This window comes from Heterodontus francisci, chromosome 5, assembly GCF_036365525.1.
Source record: "Heterodontus francisci isolate sHetFra1 chromosome 5, sHetFra1.hap1, whole genome shotgun sequence".
Taxonomy (NCBI): Eukaryota; Metazoa; Chordata; class Chondrichthyes; order Heterodontiformes; family Heterodontidae; genus Heterodontus; species Heterodontus francisci.
In genome coordinates, this window is record NC_090375.1 from 99,136,489 (window position 1) to 99,156,247 (window position 19,759).

Below are 19,759 nucleotides of genomic sequence, written 5' to 3' on the forward strand. Positions count from 1 at the left end.
CTCAGCAGTGTGATTGTCCCTTATTTGTTCCTTAGTCCAATCCATATGGCATCATTTGATAAACCTTCTAACATATCATCCCTCCTCACAGCTGTAATAGTTTCCTTGACCAAAATTGTCACCCTCCCTCCTATTTTATCCCCCTCTCTATCGCATCTGAAAACCCTATAACCAGGAACTTTCAGCTGCCATTCCTGCCCCTCCTTAAGCCATGCTTCTGTAATAGTTATGATATCATACTGCCATGTGTCTCAACTTGTCTGCTTTATTGGCTATACTCCTTGCAATGAAGTAGATACCCTTGAGCACTGACAAACTCTTTTTTTTATTTTCCAAACTTTGTTTCTCCTGCCTTCCAGACTCATCCACTAATTTTCTGCCTTCCATTTCATTTCTGATTTTGTCCCAACTGAGTCCACCCTCTGGTCCCCATCCCCCTGCCAAACTAATTTAAACTCTTCGCAACAGCCCTAGCAAAACGTCCTGCAAGGAACTCAGCTCCGGCTCTGTTCAGGTGCAACCAGTCCAGCCTGTACAGGTCCCATCTCCCCCAGAGCCGGTCCCAATATCCCAAGAATTTAAAGCCCTCCCTCCTGCACCAACTTTCCAGCCACACATTCATCTGTCTTATACGGCACAGTGGCGCAGTGGTTAGCACCGCAGCCTCACAGCTCCAGCGACCCGGGTTCAATTCTGGGTACTGCCTGTGTGGAGTTTGCAAGTTCTCCCTGTGTCTGTGTGGGTTTCCTCCGGGTGCTCCGGTTTCCTCCCACATGCCAAAGACTTGCTGGTTGATAGGTTAATTGGCCATTATAAATTGCTCCTTGTATAGGTAGGTGGTAGGGAAATATAGGGACAGGTGGGGATGTGGTCGGAATATGGAATTAGTGTAGGATTAGTATAATATGGGTGGTTGATGGTCGGCACAGACTCGGTGGGCCGAAGGGCCTGTTTCAGTGCTGTATCTCTAAACTAAACTAAACTATACTTCTATTCCTGTACTCACTTGCACGCGGCACTGGGAGTAATCGGAGATAGCTACTTTTGGGGTCCTGCTTGCTAATTTCATACCTAGCTCAGTAAACTCTTTCTGCAGGACCACATCCCTCTTTCTACCTATGTTGTTGGTACCAATGTGGACCATGACTGCTTGCTGTTCACCCTCCCCATTCAGGATGCTCTGCAGCTGCTCAGTGACATCCTTGACCCTGGCACCAGGGAGGCAACATACCATCCTGGATTCACGTCTGCGGCCACAGAAGTGCCTGTCCATTCCCCTGACTATCAAATCTCCTATCACTATCACTCTTCCAGTCTTCCTTGTGCCCCACTGTGCAGCTGAGCCACCCGTGGTGTCATGGCCTTGCCTCTGGCTGCACTCCCCAGATGAATCATCACTTTCCTCTGTATTCAGAACTGAATACCTGTTGGAGATTGAGACACACTCAGAGGTCTCCTGCACTACCTATCTGTTTCTCCTTGACTGGTGGTCACCCACTCCCTCTCTTCCTACATACTCTCAAGCTGCAGGGTGACCATATCTATAAATGTGCTATCCCCAAAGCTCTCAACCTCATAGATGCACCACAGTGATGCCACCTGCTGCTCAAGTTCCGAAACCCAGAGCTCAAGCTGCTGCAACTGGTGACACTTCCTGCACATATGGTTATCCAGGACCCGAGAAGTGTCCTGGAGATCCCACAGAGCACAGGATGTGCACTCCAGAAATTGGAGCAACCCTGCCATTCCTCTAACTATTAGATAGTAACATTGGTACGATAATTAAACCCTGCTGCTAATAAACCCTGCTGCTGCTATCCCTACCAATATTAATAAACCTTACCAATTGTAATAATAACCTTACTACTGCTAATACTAGTGATAGCATGTGTTCAGGGATCCGGGATCGCTTTCCTTTCAGAGGAAATTTGTCTGCAATGATCTGAGATTTTTTTTGATTGGATGGTTATTTTGGAGAGATCGGTGTGTGAGTCTCCACTGTCCAAGCTTTTTGTTTGACATGCCAACACAGTCTCCAACTTAAAATGCTGTCTGTAAAAAGTAGACAAAACCCTTTCAAAATTTTCATACCTGAAAGCAATGTTTCCTGTTTCTCACCATCTGTTTTCTATTTACCTCGTAGTCATTGGGATGTTCTCGGGACTGGAGCAAGATTTAACTGAGCTTAGTAAGAAATATGAGGCAGAAACTGAGACAGAAGCAGCATGATTTTGAACATATTGGAGTCTTCTTTATTATGTTTTACTTTCACTTTCTCTTTCAGCTCCCTCAGCTGGTAGCCTCAAGTGAACAATATGTACAATGCAATTTTCAAAACGCTACAGCAGCCTCTAGCATAACTGTTCTGTTGCTCTTCCTGTGAAGTCTTACTATGTCCCTATTTCCACTTGCAGCACAAATGGGCCCATAACACGAGGGAGGTCTTGAGGACTGACGGGAGAATCCCAGATCTCCGGCCTTTGTCTATGGCTGAAGAAGAGGCACTGGAGCCTAGCAGGAGCACAGGGTGACTGCTCAATAGTGGGTGCTGAGACAGAAGTCTCTGCACAAGAGACTGAGAATTGTGTTCCTTTGCCCTCCACCATACTTCTGGGGATTCACATCACGCATGTTTAGCACAATGCGGTCCACATAACCTAACCGACAGATGCTTGTTTTCTCTCATGCAGGTCATCTTCTGCAGGAGACGCAAGCTGAAGGAGGCCAGTCGCCAACCTCTGAGGAGGAGGAGCAGTTAGCGGATGCACCATCACATCATTCTTCTGCACCTTCCACCAGTACAGAGATGTTTACGTTGGTAGGTATGCACTTGGCCTTAGATTCAGGGTCGCAAGCTAGTTACACCACTACACACATGCCCGAGCAGCTGACCGAGGCTGTGACAACCGAGGCCACTGACAGTTGGAGGACTATGGTGGCCAGGCCCATGCTGAGCCTGAGGCTGATGACGAGCCTTTGGTATTGACGGCACAGATGTGCTGGAGTTGCAGAGAGAGGTAAGGCAACATCTGACAGAGCTGTCAGAGGCAATGCGTGACCATGAGTGAATGATGGAGGAGCCCATGCATGCTATGAGTGTTGCCATGTCTCAGGCAAGTGAAACATGGCTTCCTCCATTGAGAGGTTGGCAACCCACATGGACAGCCAGATCCCAAAAATGCGCACAGACCTGCACATCATCACCTTGGCCATGATCTCAACACAGCAGTGGCAAGGCAAGAAAAGGAAGAGGTACCTGGAGTCTTCTTCAGCTCCTCACTGTTCTCTGGTGAGCAACGAAGTTCAAGTGAGCCTTGAAAGGATTGAGGGGAGGCTGACTTTGATATCTGGGGGCTCCCCTCAGGTCAGTCTGAGTGTGGACAACAGCTCCTTAGCCCTTCTGCCAGTGACCCCAGCTCCAGTAACTGCAACATCTGAGAAGGCTCTTGCACATGTGCAGCAAACCTCAGCCATCCAGGACCTTCCAGGCCAAAGGCACCCAGGGGACGTCTGCCAAAGTCATCCCAGGCCAAGGGACAGCCTGATCAGCTGCCAGCCTCCATTTCAGCAGCTAGTGCAGGGTCACACCGCATAGAGTCACTCGTTAGCGTTTTTTTTTCATTCATGGGATGTGGACGTCACTGGCTATGACAGCATTTATTGCCCATCCCTAATTGCCCTTGAGAAGGTGGTGGTGAGCTGCATTCTTCAACTGCTGCAGTCCATCTGAGGTAGGTACACCCACAGTGCTGTTAGGAAGGGAGTTCCAGGACTTTGTGTATAGGACATACCTGGGCAGTTTTCCACATTGCCGGGTAGATGCCAGTGTTGTAGCTATACTGGAACAGCTTGGCTAGGGGTGCGGCAAGTTCTGGAGCACAGGTCTTCAGTACTATTGCTGGATTATTGTCAGGACCCATAGCCTTTGCAGTATCCAGTGCCTTCAGTCATTTCTTGATATCACGCGGTGTGCATCGAATTGGCTGAAGTCTGGCATTTGTAATGCTGGGGACTTCAGGAGGGGGCCGAGATGGTTCATCAACTCGGCACTTCTGGCTGAAGATTGTTGCAAATGCTTCTGCCTTATCTTTCGCCCTGATGTGCTGGGCTCCCCCATCATTGAGGATGGGGATATTTGTGGAGCCACCTCCTCCAGTTAGTTGTTTAATTGTCCACCATCATTCACGGCTGGATGTGGCAGGACTGCAGAGCTTAGATCTGATCCGTTGGTTTGGGATCGCTTAGCTCTGTCTATTGCATGCTGCTTATGCAGTTTGGCATGCAAGTAATCCCGGGTTGTAGCTTCACCAGGTTGACACCTCATTTTGAGGTATGCCTGGTGCTGCTCCTGGCATGCCCTCCTGCACTCTTCATTGAACCAGGGTTGGTCTCCTGGCTTGATGGTAATGGTAGAGTGGGGGATATGCCAGGCCATGAGGTTACAGATTGTGGTAGAGTACAATTCTGCTGCTGCTGATGGCCCACAGCGTCTCATGGATGCCGAGTTTTGCATTGCTAGATCTGTTCGAAATCTATCCCATTTAGCACGGTGATAGTGCCACACAACATGATGAACAGTATCCTCAATGTGAATGCGGGACTTTGCCTCCACAAGGACTGTGCGGTGATCACTCCTACCAATACAGTCATGGACAGAAGCATCTGCAGCAGGCAGATTGGTGAGGACAAGGTCAAGTACGTTTTTCCCTTGTGTTGGTTTCCCCACCACCTGCCGCAGACCCAGTCTAGCAGCTATGTACTTTAGTACTCGGCCAGCTCAGTCAGTAGTGGTGCTACCGAGCCACTCTTGGTGATGGACATTGAAGTCCCCCACCCAGAGTACATTTTGTGCCCTTGCCACCCTCAGTACTTCCTCCAAGTGCTGTTCAACATGGAGGAGTACTGACTCATCAGCTGAGGTAACGTATTAAAAAAAGCACCGAGACACGCTTGGGTATTCATGGATGTTTTTCATTCACCATTTATATTGTTTAATAAACCTTTGTCATTAATACAATTCACATTAATTATTGTGAAATACTCATTCTTCCATGCCTGAATTGTGAGCTGCTGCCTTCATCCTTGCTGCCTCATTGGGCTGTCATTATAGGAACAGGTCACGTTTGGTAAGCGTCTCAGATGTGTCGAAGCACGTGCTTTGTTAGGCGCTAGGCACGGAATCCAGATAGAAAGGAGGTGACAGACTGAATACAGTGAGGTGAATCTTTATTGAATTCACTTTGAGACGCCATCATGGTGGCTGGAAGTGGATATTTTTGAGATTGTCTCTTGCCTCCCTTGCCCATCTCTCAATGTGCCCAGCCTCCAGTGCAAGGGGCTCAATATCCAGTGCTGCCTGCTCATTAGCCTCCTTGTCGATTGAGGACTGGCAATCAATCATTTCCTCTTCATGCAAGGCCGCCCACCTCTACAGTGCTAGATTGTGCAGAGCACTGCAGACTACCACGATACGTGAACCCCTCTCTGGGGCATACTGCAGGGCTCCATCAGATCGATCCAGGCACTGGAATCTCATCTTCAGCAGCCCAATGGCCTGCTCGATGCTCGCTCTAATTGAGCCGTGGCAAGTATTGTACCTCTCCTCCGCTGCATTGCGAGGATTCCTCGCAGGTGTGAGTAGCCATGTCTTCAACCGGTAACCCTTGTCCCCAAGAATCCATTCCTGAAGGCATGCAGGGGGCTGGAAAAGCTGTGGCATCTGGGACTATTGAAATATGTAGGCGTCATGGCTGCTTCCCTGGAAGCGGGCATGCGCCTGCAGGAAACACTTTCAGTGGTCGCAGACCAGTTGAACATTGATTGAATGGAAGCCCTTCCTGTTGATGAAGGCAGCTGACTGCTCCACAGTAGCCTTGATGTCTAAATGTGTGCAGTCTATCACACCTTGCACCTGGGGGAATCTAGTGATGGCTCCGTAGCTGATGGCCCTCTCAACCTGACTGTCAGGGTCGGTCCGCTCACACACATAGGTGCCGGCCCTCTTGAATAGGGCATTGGTTACCTCCTTGATGCAGCGGTGGGCTGCTGCCTGGGAAACCCCACGCATGTACCTGGTGGATCCCTGGAAAGAGTCAGATGTGTTAAAGTTGAGTTGCATGGTGATCTTCAGGCTCACAGGCATAGGGTGATAACCGAAGCCCATAAAGCAGCAATAGTCAAGAAGGGCACGCCAGCACCCGAGAGTGTACCAGACTCACCTCAGCTATCTCCAGCTGTCCGAGCGGCAGTGTCAACGAAGACTGCAGCTCTTCAGGGAGGCCATCACTGACTTATGCGCCATGCTGCAGCATAGATCCCAAAAATGCGCACAGACCTGCACAACATAGCCAGCTGCTTTTGCTCACCTCTTCAAGCTTCACGGGTGTGTGCAGCTGCCTCCTGGCCCTCCCTCCATCAGAGCTGCAGCATTGCGCCACAGGAGTCCACAAAGATAGGGTGTATGAGACCCATTCCAGCTAATCAGTAGCTCTCCAGAGCACTGTCCATGCAGAGACAAACTTGCCTTGGCACCTTTCCCTTTGCTACTCTCCTCGGAATATGCGCTAATGCCCCTCAGTGCCCACCCTTGCAGAGAGCCCAGCACCCGATACTATGGCCACCGGCTCCTGTCACCCGAGACCAAGCCGTCCGTTCCTCTCTCTTCCCTTATCATGGCTGCCTTCCCGTGATGGCACTGAGGCCTCGCCTTGGTGCCACCACCTTTCAATGGCTGGGGATCAGAAGGCGTGTGATTCCCGCCTGCTGTTGACTTAATTCAAAATGCCCCGTTGAATTGCAGTCAGTTCCATGCAAATGTATTAAAACAAGCTTTTCTCCAATTTAAATTGCAGTCCTGTTTTGTTGGAGCAGTGACGCCACCTTGGAGCTTTCTCACTGCTGACAAAATCTGGAAATGGCGTAACAACTTTGGAATTCCGGGTGAGTGTGTCTGTCACTACTCTCTGGCTCCCCACACCTCCATCCCTGTTCCTGCTGGCCTCATTCAATTCCACCCAGTGCCTTCCACAACCTCAGGGCATCCCAAATCATTTTACAGCCAATGAAGTATTTTGGAAGTGCAATCACTATTGTAATGTGGAAAACACAGCAGCCAATTTGCACACAAGGTCCCACAAACAGCAATACAATAATGACCAGATAATCTTTTTTGAGTGATAAATATTGACCTGGAGAAAACTCTCTGCTCATTCAAACAGCATCAGGGGATCTTTTATACCTGACTGAAAGGGTAGGCAGGGCCTCAGTTTAATATCTCATCTGAAAGACAGTACCTCCAACAATTTAGTAGGCCTTCAGTACAACATTGAAGTGTTAGCCTAGATTTGTGTGCTTAAGTCTCTGGAGTGTGATTTGAACCCACAATCTTCTAAGTCTTCCTAGTGCATGAATCGCAAAAGGCTAGTACGCAGGTACAGCAAGTAATTAGGAAAGCTAAAAGAATTTTATAATTTATTGCAAGGGGAATTGAATACAAAAGTAGGGAGGTTATGCAGGGCATTGGTGAGACCATATCTGGCGCACTGTGTACAGTATTGGCCTCCTTATTTAAGGAAGGATGTAAATGCATTGGAAGCAGTTCAAAGAAGGTTTACTAGACTAATACTTGGAATGGATGGGTTGTCTTATGAGGAAAGGTTGGACAGGTTAGGTTTGTATTCGCTGGAGCTGAGAAGAATAAGAGGCGACTTGATTCTGAGGGGTCTTGACAGGGTGGATGTGGAAAGGATGTTTCCCCTTGTGGGAGAATCTAGAACTAGGGGTCACTTGTTTAAAAATAAGGTGTCACCCATTTAAGACAGAGATGAGGAGAAATTTTTTCTCTCAGAGGGTCGTAAGTCTTTGGAACTCTCTTCCTCAAAAGGCAGTGGAAGCAGAGTCTTTGAATATTTTTAAGGCAGAGGTAGATAGATTCTTGACAAGCAAGGGGGTGAAAGGTTATTGCGGGTAGGCGAGAATGTGGAGTTGAGATTACAGTCAGATCAGCCATGATCTTACTGAATGGTGAAGCAGGCTCGAGGGGCCGAGTGGCCTACTCCTGCTCCTAATTTGTATGTAAGTATGTACATAAGTCAGAGGCAAGAGCCTCACCATTGAACAACAGCTGGCATGTGTAGACCTAACCTCAAACAAGTTCAGAGTGCCTTCAGTGATTTTAAATTTTAAATCACTGTCAACTAAAAAGATCCATAAAGATTTTTCATAGCTTATACACAGTATATGCTTGCACATCACCTGTGGATTACTTCCAGAAATAAGTCTCATAATTTTCTGCCCCTCTAATAATCAAAGATATCTTTGTTAGAAAAAGTGACGTCAAAGTCATTACCAAATGGTAGAATTTCTAAATAATGGGCTATTGATTTCCATCCTACCTGACTAACTCTGAATCTTCTTTATCATCCTTACTGGATGTCAGTTTAATTCCACCTTTTTTTGCACGTGGACATCCAGAGAGGCTGGAAGATAAAATTGATTGCACACTCACATATGGAACATCTGATGTTTATCAACACAGCCTTTATGTCTTTCAGTATGTTTCCATACTTACCTTCTGTGTGAAGCATAGTTTCCCGTCACATGACCAGAGCCATCACAACCTGGTGTTGGACACCTAACATAATAAGAGAAAAATATGTTGAACTAAAATGTACCGAAGTTATTGAAGTTGACATTATTTTGACTACACTTTCTGGATTTTCATCCAACAATGAATCCCTTTCCAGCAGATTATTAAGAGCACAGCAAATCATTGTCAGTGCTGATGACTGCACATTACTCATAAATCATGTGGACTTTACACCCTCCATTCGATAAAAGGAGCTAAAATAGAAGCTCAAAAAATTAGCATGAAGTACTGCATATCTTGTTTTCAGCCTGCCTTGAAGAAACCTGGGTCATTGTTATACTTTGTGGGATTTCCATCTTGATGCTGAACTCTCGAGTTGGTAATCTTCCAGGATTATCCTAGTGTCTCCAGGAATAAAAAATTAAACTCCTGGACAGTGCTGTGAGCAACCCGGAAGAAAAAAAAATCATGGGGGCATTAAAAAAATTGTATTTTTAAAATTTTATTAGAACATTTTAATTTATTAGTTATACCAATACCGGAGATAAAAAAAAATAAGGCTGTTTGACTGTGCGGGGTGGCTGGAGATGGGAGGTCATGTGATGAAACCTTCAGGAATATTTACAACTTGAGTTGGTATCCCAATCGAACACAAAGATAATATTTGTGCCTTAAAATTTTATTTTCCCAGATATTCAACGCTGTATTTGTTACTTAGGTGCACTGGCGAGGATGCTGCGAATATTTATGCACATAATTTGAAAGACACTTACTTTAGTGTTAATCATTAAAAAATTATATCAATTTATATCTTGATCTAATGTAGGGCTTTTGTTTGCCTGGGAACAAGAATCCGTTTTAAAACAAAACTTAGTTTGTGAGGTAGTCCACAACAGAAAGCATTTGAGTACTATCAATCAGTGCCATAGAGAGGGACGGATGGAGGTTTGATCCTTGCTTGATCCATTCACAGTGAGATCTGTTACAGCCTGGGAGTATATCCTATGCCTGATCTATCAGCCTCAGAGGCATCAATGCAGGCAACCTCTGTGAAAAGGAGGTTCTGACAAAAGGTCATTAACTTGAAGCATTAACTCTACCATTCTCTCACCACAAATGCTGTCTGACCTGTTGCGTGTTTCCAACATTTTCTGGTTTTATTTTTGATTTTTGACTGTGAGATATTAAGAATGATCTCAGGCGAATCTCAATCCTGTTTGCCCTCCTTTACTGTGGTGAAGCAGCTATCCTCCACTCTACCGTTCCTCCCCAAAAAGCATGGCCAAGATCAGGAATGTCAGATGTAGAGAACTGTATACAGCCTCATATTGTGCCAAATCATAACGCAGGGAATTTAATACCATTGTTTTGTACAGCACAATCCATTCTTAGAATAGCACATTATTCCTTTTACTGTTCTCCTGAAGGCAGTGACTCATAATGGAATACAGTACCCTCTAGTACAATTCTAAATTTATGACCCTCCATAGTGAGTGTTTGCAGGCAATTTGACATTGGAGATTATTGAATCTGAATCTGATCCCATCCTCCCTCCATTCTTTGGCCTCCTTATCTCGAGAGACAATGGATAAGTGCCTGGAGGTGGTCAGTAGTTTGTGAAACAGTGCCTGGAGTGGCTATAAAGGCCAATTCTAGAGTGACAGGCTCTTCCACAGGTGCTGCAGAGAAATTTGTTTGTTGGGGCTGTTACACAGTTGGCTCTCCTCTTGCGCCTCTGTCTTTTTTCCTGCCAACTACTAAGTCTCTTCGACTCGCCACACTTTAGCCCCACCTTTATGGCTGCCCGCCAGCTCCATATGCAATATATAAGCATCATTAGTGACTAATCAGGAATGTAAGTCCTGGCTGATTTCCTCCCTTCATAGATCAGGGACACTGACACCAATAATAGTATCCCTTGCTACCTCAGCTGGGACGAACTGACGCAGCAAGTACCAATAGAGCCTTTGGAGATGCCGAGAACAGAAGATTTCTTCAGGGCTTATTTTTTTAAAACATTCTTTACTATTGAATGTTTTGAATCTAATCTTTAGCATGCCAAAAATAAAAAAGACACCATCATCATCTGGTCAGTATGCCTCCTGACATTCAGTCAAACCTGACATTGACAAGAGCCATGGAAAGATACTGGAAAATTATATAAAATAGAGTTTAAAGCATACTTCAGTTCCTGGGAGCTGGCTGCCATAAGACTCTTAAGGCTCTTGTCAGCCAAAGGACAACCAGACACACTGCAAAAAGAAAGCAAATATTTATTTTCCATCACCTTTCTGATAATATATTAATATTTTCTAAGCAAAAAAAAATGTAATATGATGGAGAAACCTTATAATACCTTTACTTGCAAACAGAGACTCTCACTTTTAAATTCAAACTCTCCAATTAGATAACTAGATATTTGGTTCTGACTATTTCATTGGATATGTAAATGTTTATAAATCTAATCATTATACAGGATTTGGATGCACTCACTGACAGATTAATTTGTTGCAGGTTATAGTTGATTTCATTACTGACATTTCAGAATTATTGAAAGCATTTAATTAATGATGAACTGCTGAGTGAGTGGCTTAATGTACATCATCCTCCTGCCAACTAACTACCTTTCACAAATGTATCATGAGATTATAAAGCATCATTTAACTTTATTGCATAATTTATACATTTGGCTTTAAATTTTAATAGAGGCTTATATTGAAATATTAAGATAAAGTCAAGGGATATGTTCTGAAATTTCTGATTGGCAGCATGCAAGTTTGCATGCCATCGGGCTGAATTTTATGATGGCGACTGAAGTCCTGTCACCAGGGCTGAAAGCGAGAGGCAAGACCAATTCAGCTGGTGGTAGGACCCAGGGATGCGTATTCCAATTAAGTAGCCACTGCTGGGGCTGCTATCCCTAGTAAGGATGCTGGCCTGCCCCCAAGAGCCAATCAGAGGGCCAGCAGTTCAGCACTGTTAGCGGAAGGTGGCCATTGCTGGGGGTGAGAGCATATCAATGGGTGTGCACCCTCGAAGATGAGTGACTGGAAGGGGGGGGAGGGTCACTGAAGACAAGTGGCGCCATTGCCATAGGGGTCCCTCCTTGGGCCATACAGTGCCCAAAAAGGAGGGACCCTGGAAGCCCGCTGGAAGGCTGCCAGGTTGTACTGGATGGTCTCCCCAAGTGGTGACAGGCCACCCCTGCCTCCCCACACCACCGCTGGCAAAATGCTATGGAGGTGAGAAAAGGCCTATAACTGGCCACGTAGGTGGCTCAACTGGGTGGTTGATGGTCGGCACAGACTCAGTGGGCTGAAGGGCCTGTTTCAGTGCTGTATGTCTCTATGACTCTATAACTGGACAACGATGGGCAGCAGGTCTGCCAGCTTTCCTGCCGCTGGCAAAATGGCATGGCAATGGGAAGATGTCAGGCATGCCCCCAATGCTTTCCCGTGCTATTTTGTCAGCTTTCCCACCTCCCAGCCTATCGCCAAGGGGCTGATAAAATTTCAGCCATAGTAATGGGCTGAAGGGCCTGTTTCTGTGCTGTATAACTCTATGACTCTAATGTAAATTTGCAATTTGAAGTGCGTTAGAAGTTAAGTGGCTCAGATTTCAACTTTTCACCAGAACAATCATTGGTATATGTCACTCTCATGTAAATGACACAATTACCAAGAAGACTGGCCAAATATATATTTAAAATAATGCAAAAATGAATATTTAAAAGAATGCATCTCTTGATTTCCTCCACTTGATAAATTATTGCAGTGAGGGATATGTCATTATTAAAATAGATACAAGACTTGTGCTACAATACCAGGCACACTCTTTGTTAGTATTGGATGTACCAGTGTTTTAACTGAGCATTAAGATTTTATGTTATATTTTTAATTAAACTTGGACACATTTTTTAACTCTGTCTGTAAAACTGCACAAAAGTCTATATAAAATCACATGCTAGCACAAATTTGGGGCTAACACAACAAAAAACACATTTTTACTATGCAAATAAATATTAATTTGGGCTGGTCTTTATGTGTGTTTTAATAATGAAGTTCAGAATATCACAGCTTTTTTTATTGTTTATAGAAACAGACTGAAAAGGTTTCCATATACTGGGAAAAAACCTGTATTTGTGGCTTTTCCTTCAATGGATAAACTCCAAGAGAAAACTCAATTTAGATCACTTAAGATTCAGATGTAGTTCCTTTAAAACCACAAACATGCTGTATTATTGCAGTGTGTCCAGTTAGATAAGCACAACAGTCACTTGAGACATTTTGAAAACAAATACGCAGCTTACTAGAGAGCAGTTTTTAATTTAGCCACAAACCGCAGGCCAATTTTCTGTTTTTAAAAGATACAGTTACTGGCAGAACATATAATGTAGAAATTATGCATATTTTGTGCAAATCATTTTTATAACTTGTGATCCAGACTGCAGTCATCCAGACTCATTTCTGAGACCAGCAGCTGTAGAGTACCACATGTTATTAGCAAGACTGGAGTTAAATCACTGTTTGTAACTTGCACCTTGTCCATCAGCACCGTGCTTTGTACCCATGCACTAAATGCATATGCAGAGTATTACTCCTGGCCAGTAAAAGTTGAATGTTTTCAGCACACGTATGGCAGTTTCCACTTTCTTAAAATTTAAAAAAAAAACTCTGCAGTAAATTTCTACAAGATCCAGGCAGTATCAACTTTTTACAATTTATATCAATGACTTAGATGAAGGGAGCAATGGCATGGTAGCTAAATTTGCAGATGACACAAAGATAGGTAGGAAAGTATATTGTGAAGAGGACATAAGGAGGTTGCAGACCAATATAGATAGGTTGAGTGAGTGGGCAGAAATCTGGCTGATGGAGTATAATGTGGAAAAATGTGAAGTTGTTCACTTTGGCAGGAAGAATAAAAAAACAGAGTATTACTGAACAGAGAACGACTGCAGAATTCCGAGGTGCAGAGGGATCTAGCTGCTCTAGTGCATGAGTCACAAAACGTTAGTATGCAGGTACAGCAAGTCATAAAGAAGGCTAATGGAATGCTATACTTTATTACGTGAAGATTTGAAAATAAAAGTAAGGATATGATGCTTCAGTTATACAGGGCATCAGTGAGACAACATCGCGAATACTGTGTACAGTTTGGTCTCCTTATTTAAGGAAGGATGTAAATGCATTGGAGGTGGTTCAGAGGAGGTTTACTATATTGATATCTGGAATGAGCAGGTTGTCTTATGAGGAAAGGTTGGACAGATTGAGCTTGTTTTCACTGGAGTTTAGAAGAGTGAGGGGAGACTTGATTGAAGTATATAAGATCCTGAACGGTCTTGACAAGGTGGATGTGGGAAGGATGTTTCCTCTTGTGGGTGAGTCCAGAACTAGGGGCCACTGTTTTAAAATTAGGGGTCGCCCTTTTAGGACAGAGATGAGGAGAAATTTTTTTCTCTCAGCAGGTTGTGCGACTTTGGAATTCTCTGCCTCAGAAGTTGGTGGAGGTGGGGTCATTGAATATTTTTAAGGCGGAGGTAGATAGATTCTTGTTAGGCAAGGGAATCAAAGGTTATCGGGGGTAGATGGGAGTGTGGAATTCGAAACGCAAACAGATAAGCCATGATCTTATTGAATGGCAGAGCAGGCTCGAAGGGCCAAATAGCCTACTTCTGCTCCTAATTCGTATGTTCTTATGTATGGTCGTATAACTGACCCCATGAGCACCTGTGAGATGACTTTCCCAAAGGGGTGTCACATCACTACACATCAGCCAGATCAGGACCTGACTGCTATTATATTGTTATTTTTGTGTTATGGAGATGGAAACTGCTTTGCAAGGATGCAAAAGTCACTGTACAATTGCACCTGGTGTACAAAAATTCTGTCTGTTTTGAAAGCCTAGCTCTCCCACATGGAAGGATAAACTGCAGCCCAAAAGTATGTACTTCTAGCTCCTGCGCAATGCAAGTGTCAGGAAAAAAAATCAACACATAATAATGTAATTGCACATTGCAATAAAATCTGCTGAGGTGTCATTGGTTTATGCTCTATTAAAGTACTACTTCTTATGGGTAGTGGGAATGGGGAAAACTGCTTTCAATACCTGCGGTGTGATGCATAATTTCCAGTCACATGGCCACTACCATCACATCCTGGGGTTGGGCATCTTGAAAGAGTACAAGAAAAAAAAGGTCAAATCTCTAGCAATAATAACAGCATCTCTAGGCATTCAAATAGATAATTATTTAAGTCGAGAACACCCATGCTTATGTATTCAGGAGAGATGGTTCAAGCTCAGTTTCGCTACTAAGAGTTACCTCTTGAATCGTAATTTGACAGTTTATTATTGTGTTTAAAGGGTAACTCCAATCTCTGAACAACTGATATTTTGTTAAGATTCTGCAGGAAAACATTTGTCACCAGTTATTACACAGAGTGTTTGCTATCCGTTAGTGGTTATTTTACACTCTGGAAAGGGAAAAAGATGTAAATCAGGAGGGTTCCTATGTAAACAAGCAACACGAGATTCTGGCAACAATTTCGAGTAATATCTTCACAGTAATTAATGGCACTCTTAGAAAGTAGAAGGTGATCATTTTGAAATAAATAAACAAACAAAAAAAGACTTGCATTTATGTAGTGCCTTTCACAACCTCAGGATGTTGCAAAGTGATTTGCTGCCAATGAAGTACTTTTGAAATGTAGTCACGTTTGTAGGGAAATATAACAACCAATTTGCACACAGCAAGGTCCCACAAACAGTAATGAGATAATGCCCAGAATATCCGTTCATCTAGTGATGATTTTGGTGGAGGGATTAGTATTGGGCAGGATATCCCTTGCTCTTCTTCAAATAGTGCCATGCAGATAGGTCCTCAGCTTAACATCTTGGGCTGAATTTTAGAGACCCCTCAACGTTGGAGGTCATGATGGTTGGGGCCAGAAAATACGTCCGGGAGAGGCCCGCCACAGACCTCAACGCTGGGAAAGCACAACCCGATATTGCCGCTGCCGGCGAGCCCTGGTGGCAGCACCGCTGATGTTCGGCTATGGGAGCCCAATTTAAATTAATGTAAATAAAGGAATTAATTCCCTTCACACTCCCGCTGTTGGTCCCGGTGCAATCTGCATGCTGCTGGCCGGCACTCCCGCATCTTCGGATCTCCGTCTGGGGAACCGAGGCGGAACACTGGTGGGGAGGACAGAGCAGGTAAGTTTCTCACTACGGGAGGGTGGAGCAGGGTCAAAGTAATATCATCAGTGTAGGGGATGATGGGAAGGGTTAGAGGATAAAGTTTATGTACTTTGGGGGGTTTAAGGTCAGGTGGGCAAGGGAAGTGTTTTGGGGGGGAGAGGGCGAGTAATTAATTTTATGTTTTTTGGGGGGGTGGGAGAGGGGCAATTTAAATGGATTACATTTTTGTATTAAAGTTACCTTTAAATATTTAAATTGAATGTTAGGGCTGAAAGCTCTTTAAAAATGGTGTCAGCGCCTTCGCAAAGGCAGCTGACGCCATTGCTCGGGAGGGCAGCCCGCCCCCCCCCCCCTCCACGTCATCGGGGTAGGTGATTCGTCCTGGCTATTTAAATGAGCCGCCGCACTTAATATTGTGGCAGCTCTTTGACAGACCATCATTGTTTGCCGCCATAGTATACATTTCAGCCCCTCATTGAAAGATAGCACCTGACTGTGCAGGACACTCTCACAGATGTGCCAGCCTCGAAACCTATTTCTCCTGCACTGATGGAATGATAAATGTAAATTAGCACTTAGAACTGAATATAAGTCAAATGTTCAGTTTATTAGGCACATGTTGGTTGGAGCCCAGAGTTTCCCTTCAACTCAACCTTGTGTCACCACAGCAATACCCTTAAATTCATGGCAGTGCTGCAGAGTTAAGGTGGGAACTTTTCCAAACACGTTTTGCCTATTTGCTTTGTGAGTGTACTAATTAAGTAAGATTCTATGTATGATATTTATCCACTTTTTTAATCCTTCAAACACTCTGCCAATACAAGTCTGGGACACAAAGACAGAATTGAGTTTCATTCAGAGCTAAGGGTTGTTGAAGGGAAAAACAATGTTTGACGCATAGGTAATCGATCTTGGAAATAGCTTTAGCAATTGAGTTCTGGAGTTTCTGTTGGGATGATGAGTGTAGAAGTAATAGATTAAGAGTTAATAGCAGAACCAGTTGCTTTTGCAGAGAGCCGGTCTGGACATGATGGGCCAAATGGCCTCCTTCTGTGCTGTAGCCATTCTATGATTAAAGCTAAGAGGTGATATCTGTTACTTAAACTTGTAAAAGGCATGAATAAACTACCTATGAAGAAATGAAAGGAACAAGATTTTCACTGCTCCATTAAAGGGAATGGAGGAGATGTAAACAGTTCAACTATGCCAAAATGGGAGAAATAAAAATTGTGAGCATCAATAGAATGCAATCTGTAGGATGTTGGTAAATGTAGAGGAGATGGGGTTAAATGGGGATTACAAAGTATCTGGCATAGTGATAGAATATACCCCCAAAACACTGCATATTGACAAAAAAAAACTAAAATTAGCTTGGAGGATTCTTGGTTTGCAATATTGTATTTTTCCCATTAAAATATAGATACTTGAGTTGGCATACTGCAACATCTTTACTGTATAGAGCATTAAAACAAATTCAATGGTGCATAGCATGATGCAAAAGTGCATTCAAGCGGTTTTCATTCCATTCACATATCATTATAATGTTAATGAGGGCACAAAGGTATCATTTTCCTCCCCAGCAAGGAGGTACTTAAATGGCAGCTTAGAATGGAAATGCCACACACAAGTGGAAGTTGCACATGTGCAATGTGGTTTTTTTTGATGGAAGATTTGAAATCCTTCCACTTTCTCCTCAGTTCTCTTGCTTTGCCAAATCACTCAATGGGGTAGATCTTAACTTTGTACAACATTGTAAAATGGGTGATAATGAATCAGAAACCCCCCAAATTTCCATTTGACTTCAATGGAAATAAAAAAACAGGCTGTTGATTCGCTTTATCCCTTTACACTACTGCCCAAAGACAAAATTACTCCCATTAAGTTTTGTAACCTGCAATGTTCATATATTAATTAAATGATAGGTACAAGTTGTTGTCCACCAGGTAAGTCCTAGATGGTGAGTTGTAACTTACGTTATGAGCTCTTTCTTTGAGTCTTTGCTCGGAATTTTGGACTGAGAACTTGGAATAGTAACCTCACCGGGATATCTCCTCTCTTCCATACCTTCCTCTGGGCCAATAACTTCTTCCTGTTATCATAACAAATCAAATAATAAATAAACACATTTGGGTAGAATTTCCAGTTTGGACACAATTGGCAATTCTTGTGCAACTTTTGCCCGCAAATGCACCCGTTTTGAAGAGTGTTTTTTTTTCCCTGAGTTTCTACTCAATTCATTACCTTATTGCTGAACTCAAAACCTGCCATGAACCAGTGCAATCGGGCAACATTTAAAAATAGATTTAAAAAAAAATGTAAAAGTAAAAAGTGAAAAATTTAAAAATAAAAAAAAATTGCTTTAAAAAGTATTCCTTGATATATTTAATAGTGGTAACAAAACAACAACTTGCATTTATATAATGTTGTTAACGTCCCAAAAATGGCATCCGAAGCTGCTTTACAGGAATGTTATCAAACAAAATTTGACACTGAGCAACGTAAGGAGATATTACGGCAGATGACCAAAAGCTTCATCAAAGACTTAGGTTTTCAGGAGTGTCTTAAATGAGGAAAGGAAGGTTGAAAGGGTGAGGTATAGGGAGGAAATTCCAGACAGCTGAGGGCATGGCTACCAATGGTGGAAAAAATAAATTGTGATGTGCAAGAGGCTAGAATTGGAAGAGTGCAAATATCTCAGAAGGTTGTAGGGTTGGAGGAGATTATAGACGTAGGGAGTGTTGAGGCAATTTTAAATTGAGGCATTGCTTAGCTGGGAGCCAATGTAGGTCAGAGAGTACAGGGGCGATGGGTGTATGGAACTTGACATGAGTTAGGATACAGGCAGCAGAGAGTTGACAAAGTTTGATTAATACAGATGAAAATGGTGTTATCACAAAAAACAAGCTTTTTAAATCACAGTATCAATCTTCCATCTGTGGGTAACCCTATTTTAAATTACCAGAAAATGACTTAAAAAAAATATACAAAACCATTTTCTAGTTAGATTGGGGATAGTGGTGAGTTCCTTAGTTTTTTGTTTGAAGTCATTCAAAACCTTTCAAAACATACCTGTTAGTGTCCTTGTGCCCAGAGGTTCCAGCTTAAGTTTTGGAGCCTCCTTGAAGGCCTGAAAATGAGTTCAATTAGCGTTCAAAATGCAGGCAACTCCCAATAGAGTCATATCCATGGTGAATGGTGATTAATTCACTGTGGAAGTGTGGCCAGTTTTGTGTGTGGGGCCGCCTTCTAGTGCGATGTTTTAAAAACGAGTGCAGAATATCTCTGAAACTTGAATTGCGCTGTGCACAATTGGTGCTACAATTCTGCAATCTTTTCTAACCATTACACATATATTGGAGGGAATTCTATCGAAGAAACCACGCCATCAAGTGGAGCTCCAGGCCGTTGTAGTAATTTTCAAAAGGTTTCACATAGCACAACAGTGAATAGTACGTTTTAAAACATGTTTATGCAGATTTGTGCCATCAATCCATTATCAGGTCCTACAGCCTACAGCAGATTTCCAATGTCCTTTAAAGGATGAGGGTAGTAGTAAATGGACAAATTGGCAAAGTGTGTCAACATATAATGTCTGATCTAGGACACATGTCCGATAAAATGGCAACAACTTTGTTCTTCAATATATGTGACTATCTGGTGGTCAAAAAGGAAAAAAAAAACTTGCATTCACATAGTGCCTTTAACTCTATTAGCTTCAAGATAGTTATGGAAAAGGATAGGACTGGTCCTCAGGTTGAAGTCTTAAATTGGGGGAAGGCTAATTTCGATGGCATCAGACAGAAACTCTCAAAAGTTGAATGGGAGAGGCTGTTTACAGGTAAAGGGACGGCTGGCAAGTGGGAGGCTTTTAAAAGTGAGATAGGAAGAGTTCAGGACCAGCATGTTCTTGTTAGATGGAAAGGCAAGGCTGGCAAGTTTAGGGAACCTTGGTTGATGAGGGATATTGATGGT

General features: G+C 43.5%; 1 protein-coding gene across 7 annotated transcripts in view; it reads right to left on the reverse strand.

The window, feature by feature from the left end:
• st18 (ST18 C2H2C-type zinc finger transcription factor) overlaps nt 1–19,759 on the reverse strand; it is a 476,845-nt gene that overhangs the window by 50,380 nt on the left and 406,706 nt on the right. For 6 of the 7 annotated variants that reach the window (XM_068031829.1, XM_068031824.1, XM_068031825.1 and 3 more), the window contains exons 15-19: nt 17,761–17,876; nt 14,696–14,758; nt 10,771–10,839; nt 8,570–8,632; nt 8,394–8,477 (exon numbers count right to left, since the gene is read on the reverse strand). In XM_068031829.1, the coding sequence (XP_067887930.1) occupies nt 8,394–8,477; nt 8,570–8,632; nt 10,771–10,839; nt 14,696–14,758; nt 17,761–17,876 (395 nt within the window). The remainder of the gene's footprint in view (nt 1–8,393; nt 8,478–8,569; nt 8,633–10,770; nt 10,840–14,695; nt 14,759–17,760; nt 17,877–19,759) is intronic. The other variant, XM_068031828.1, reaches the window with a different exon arrangement.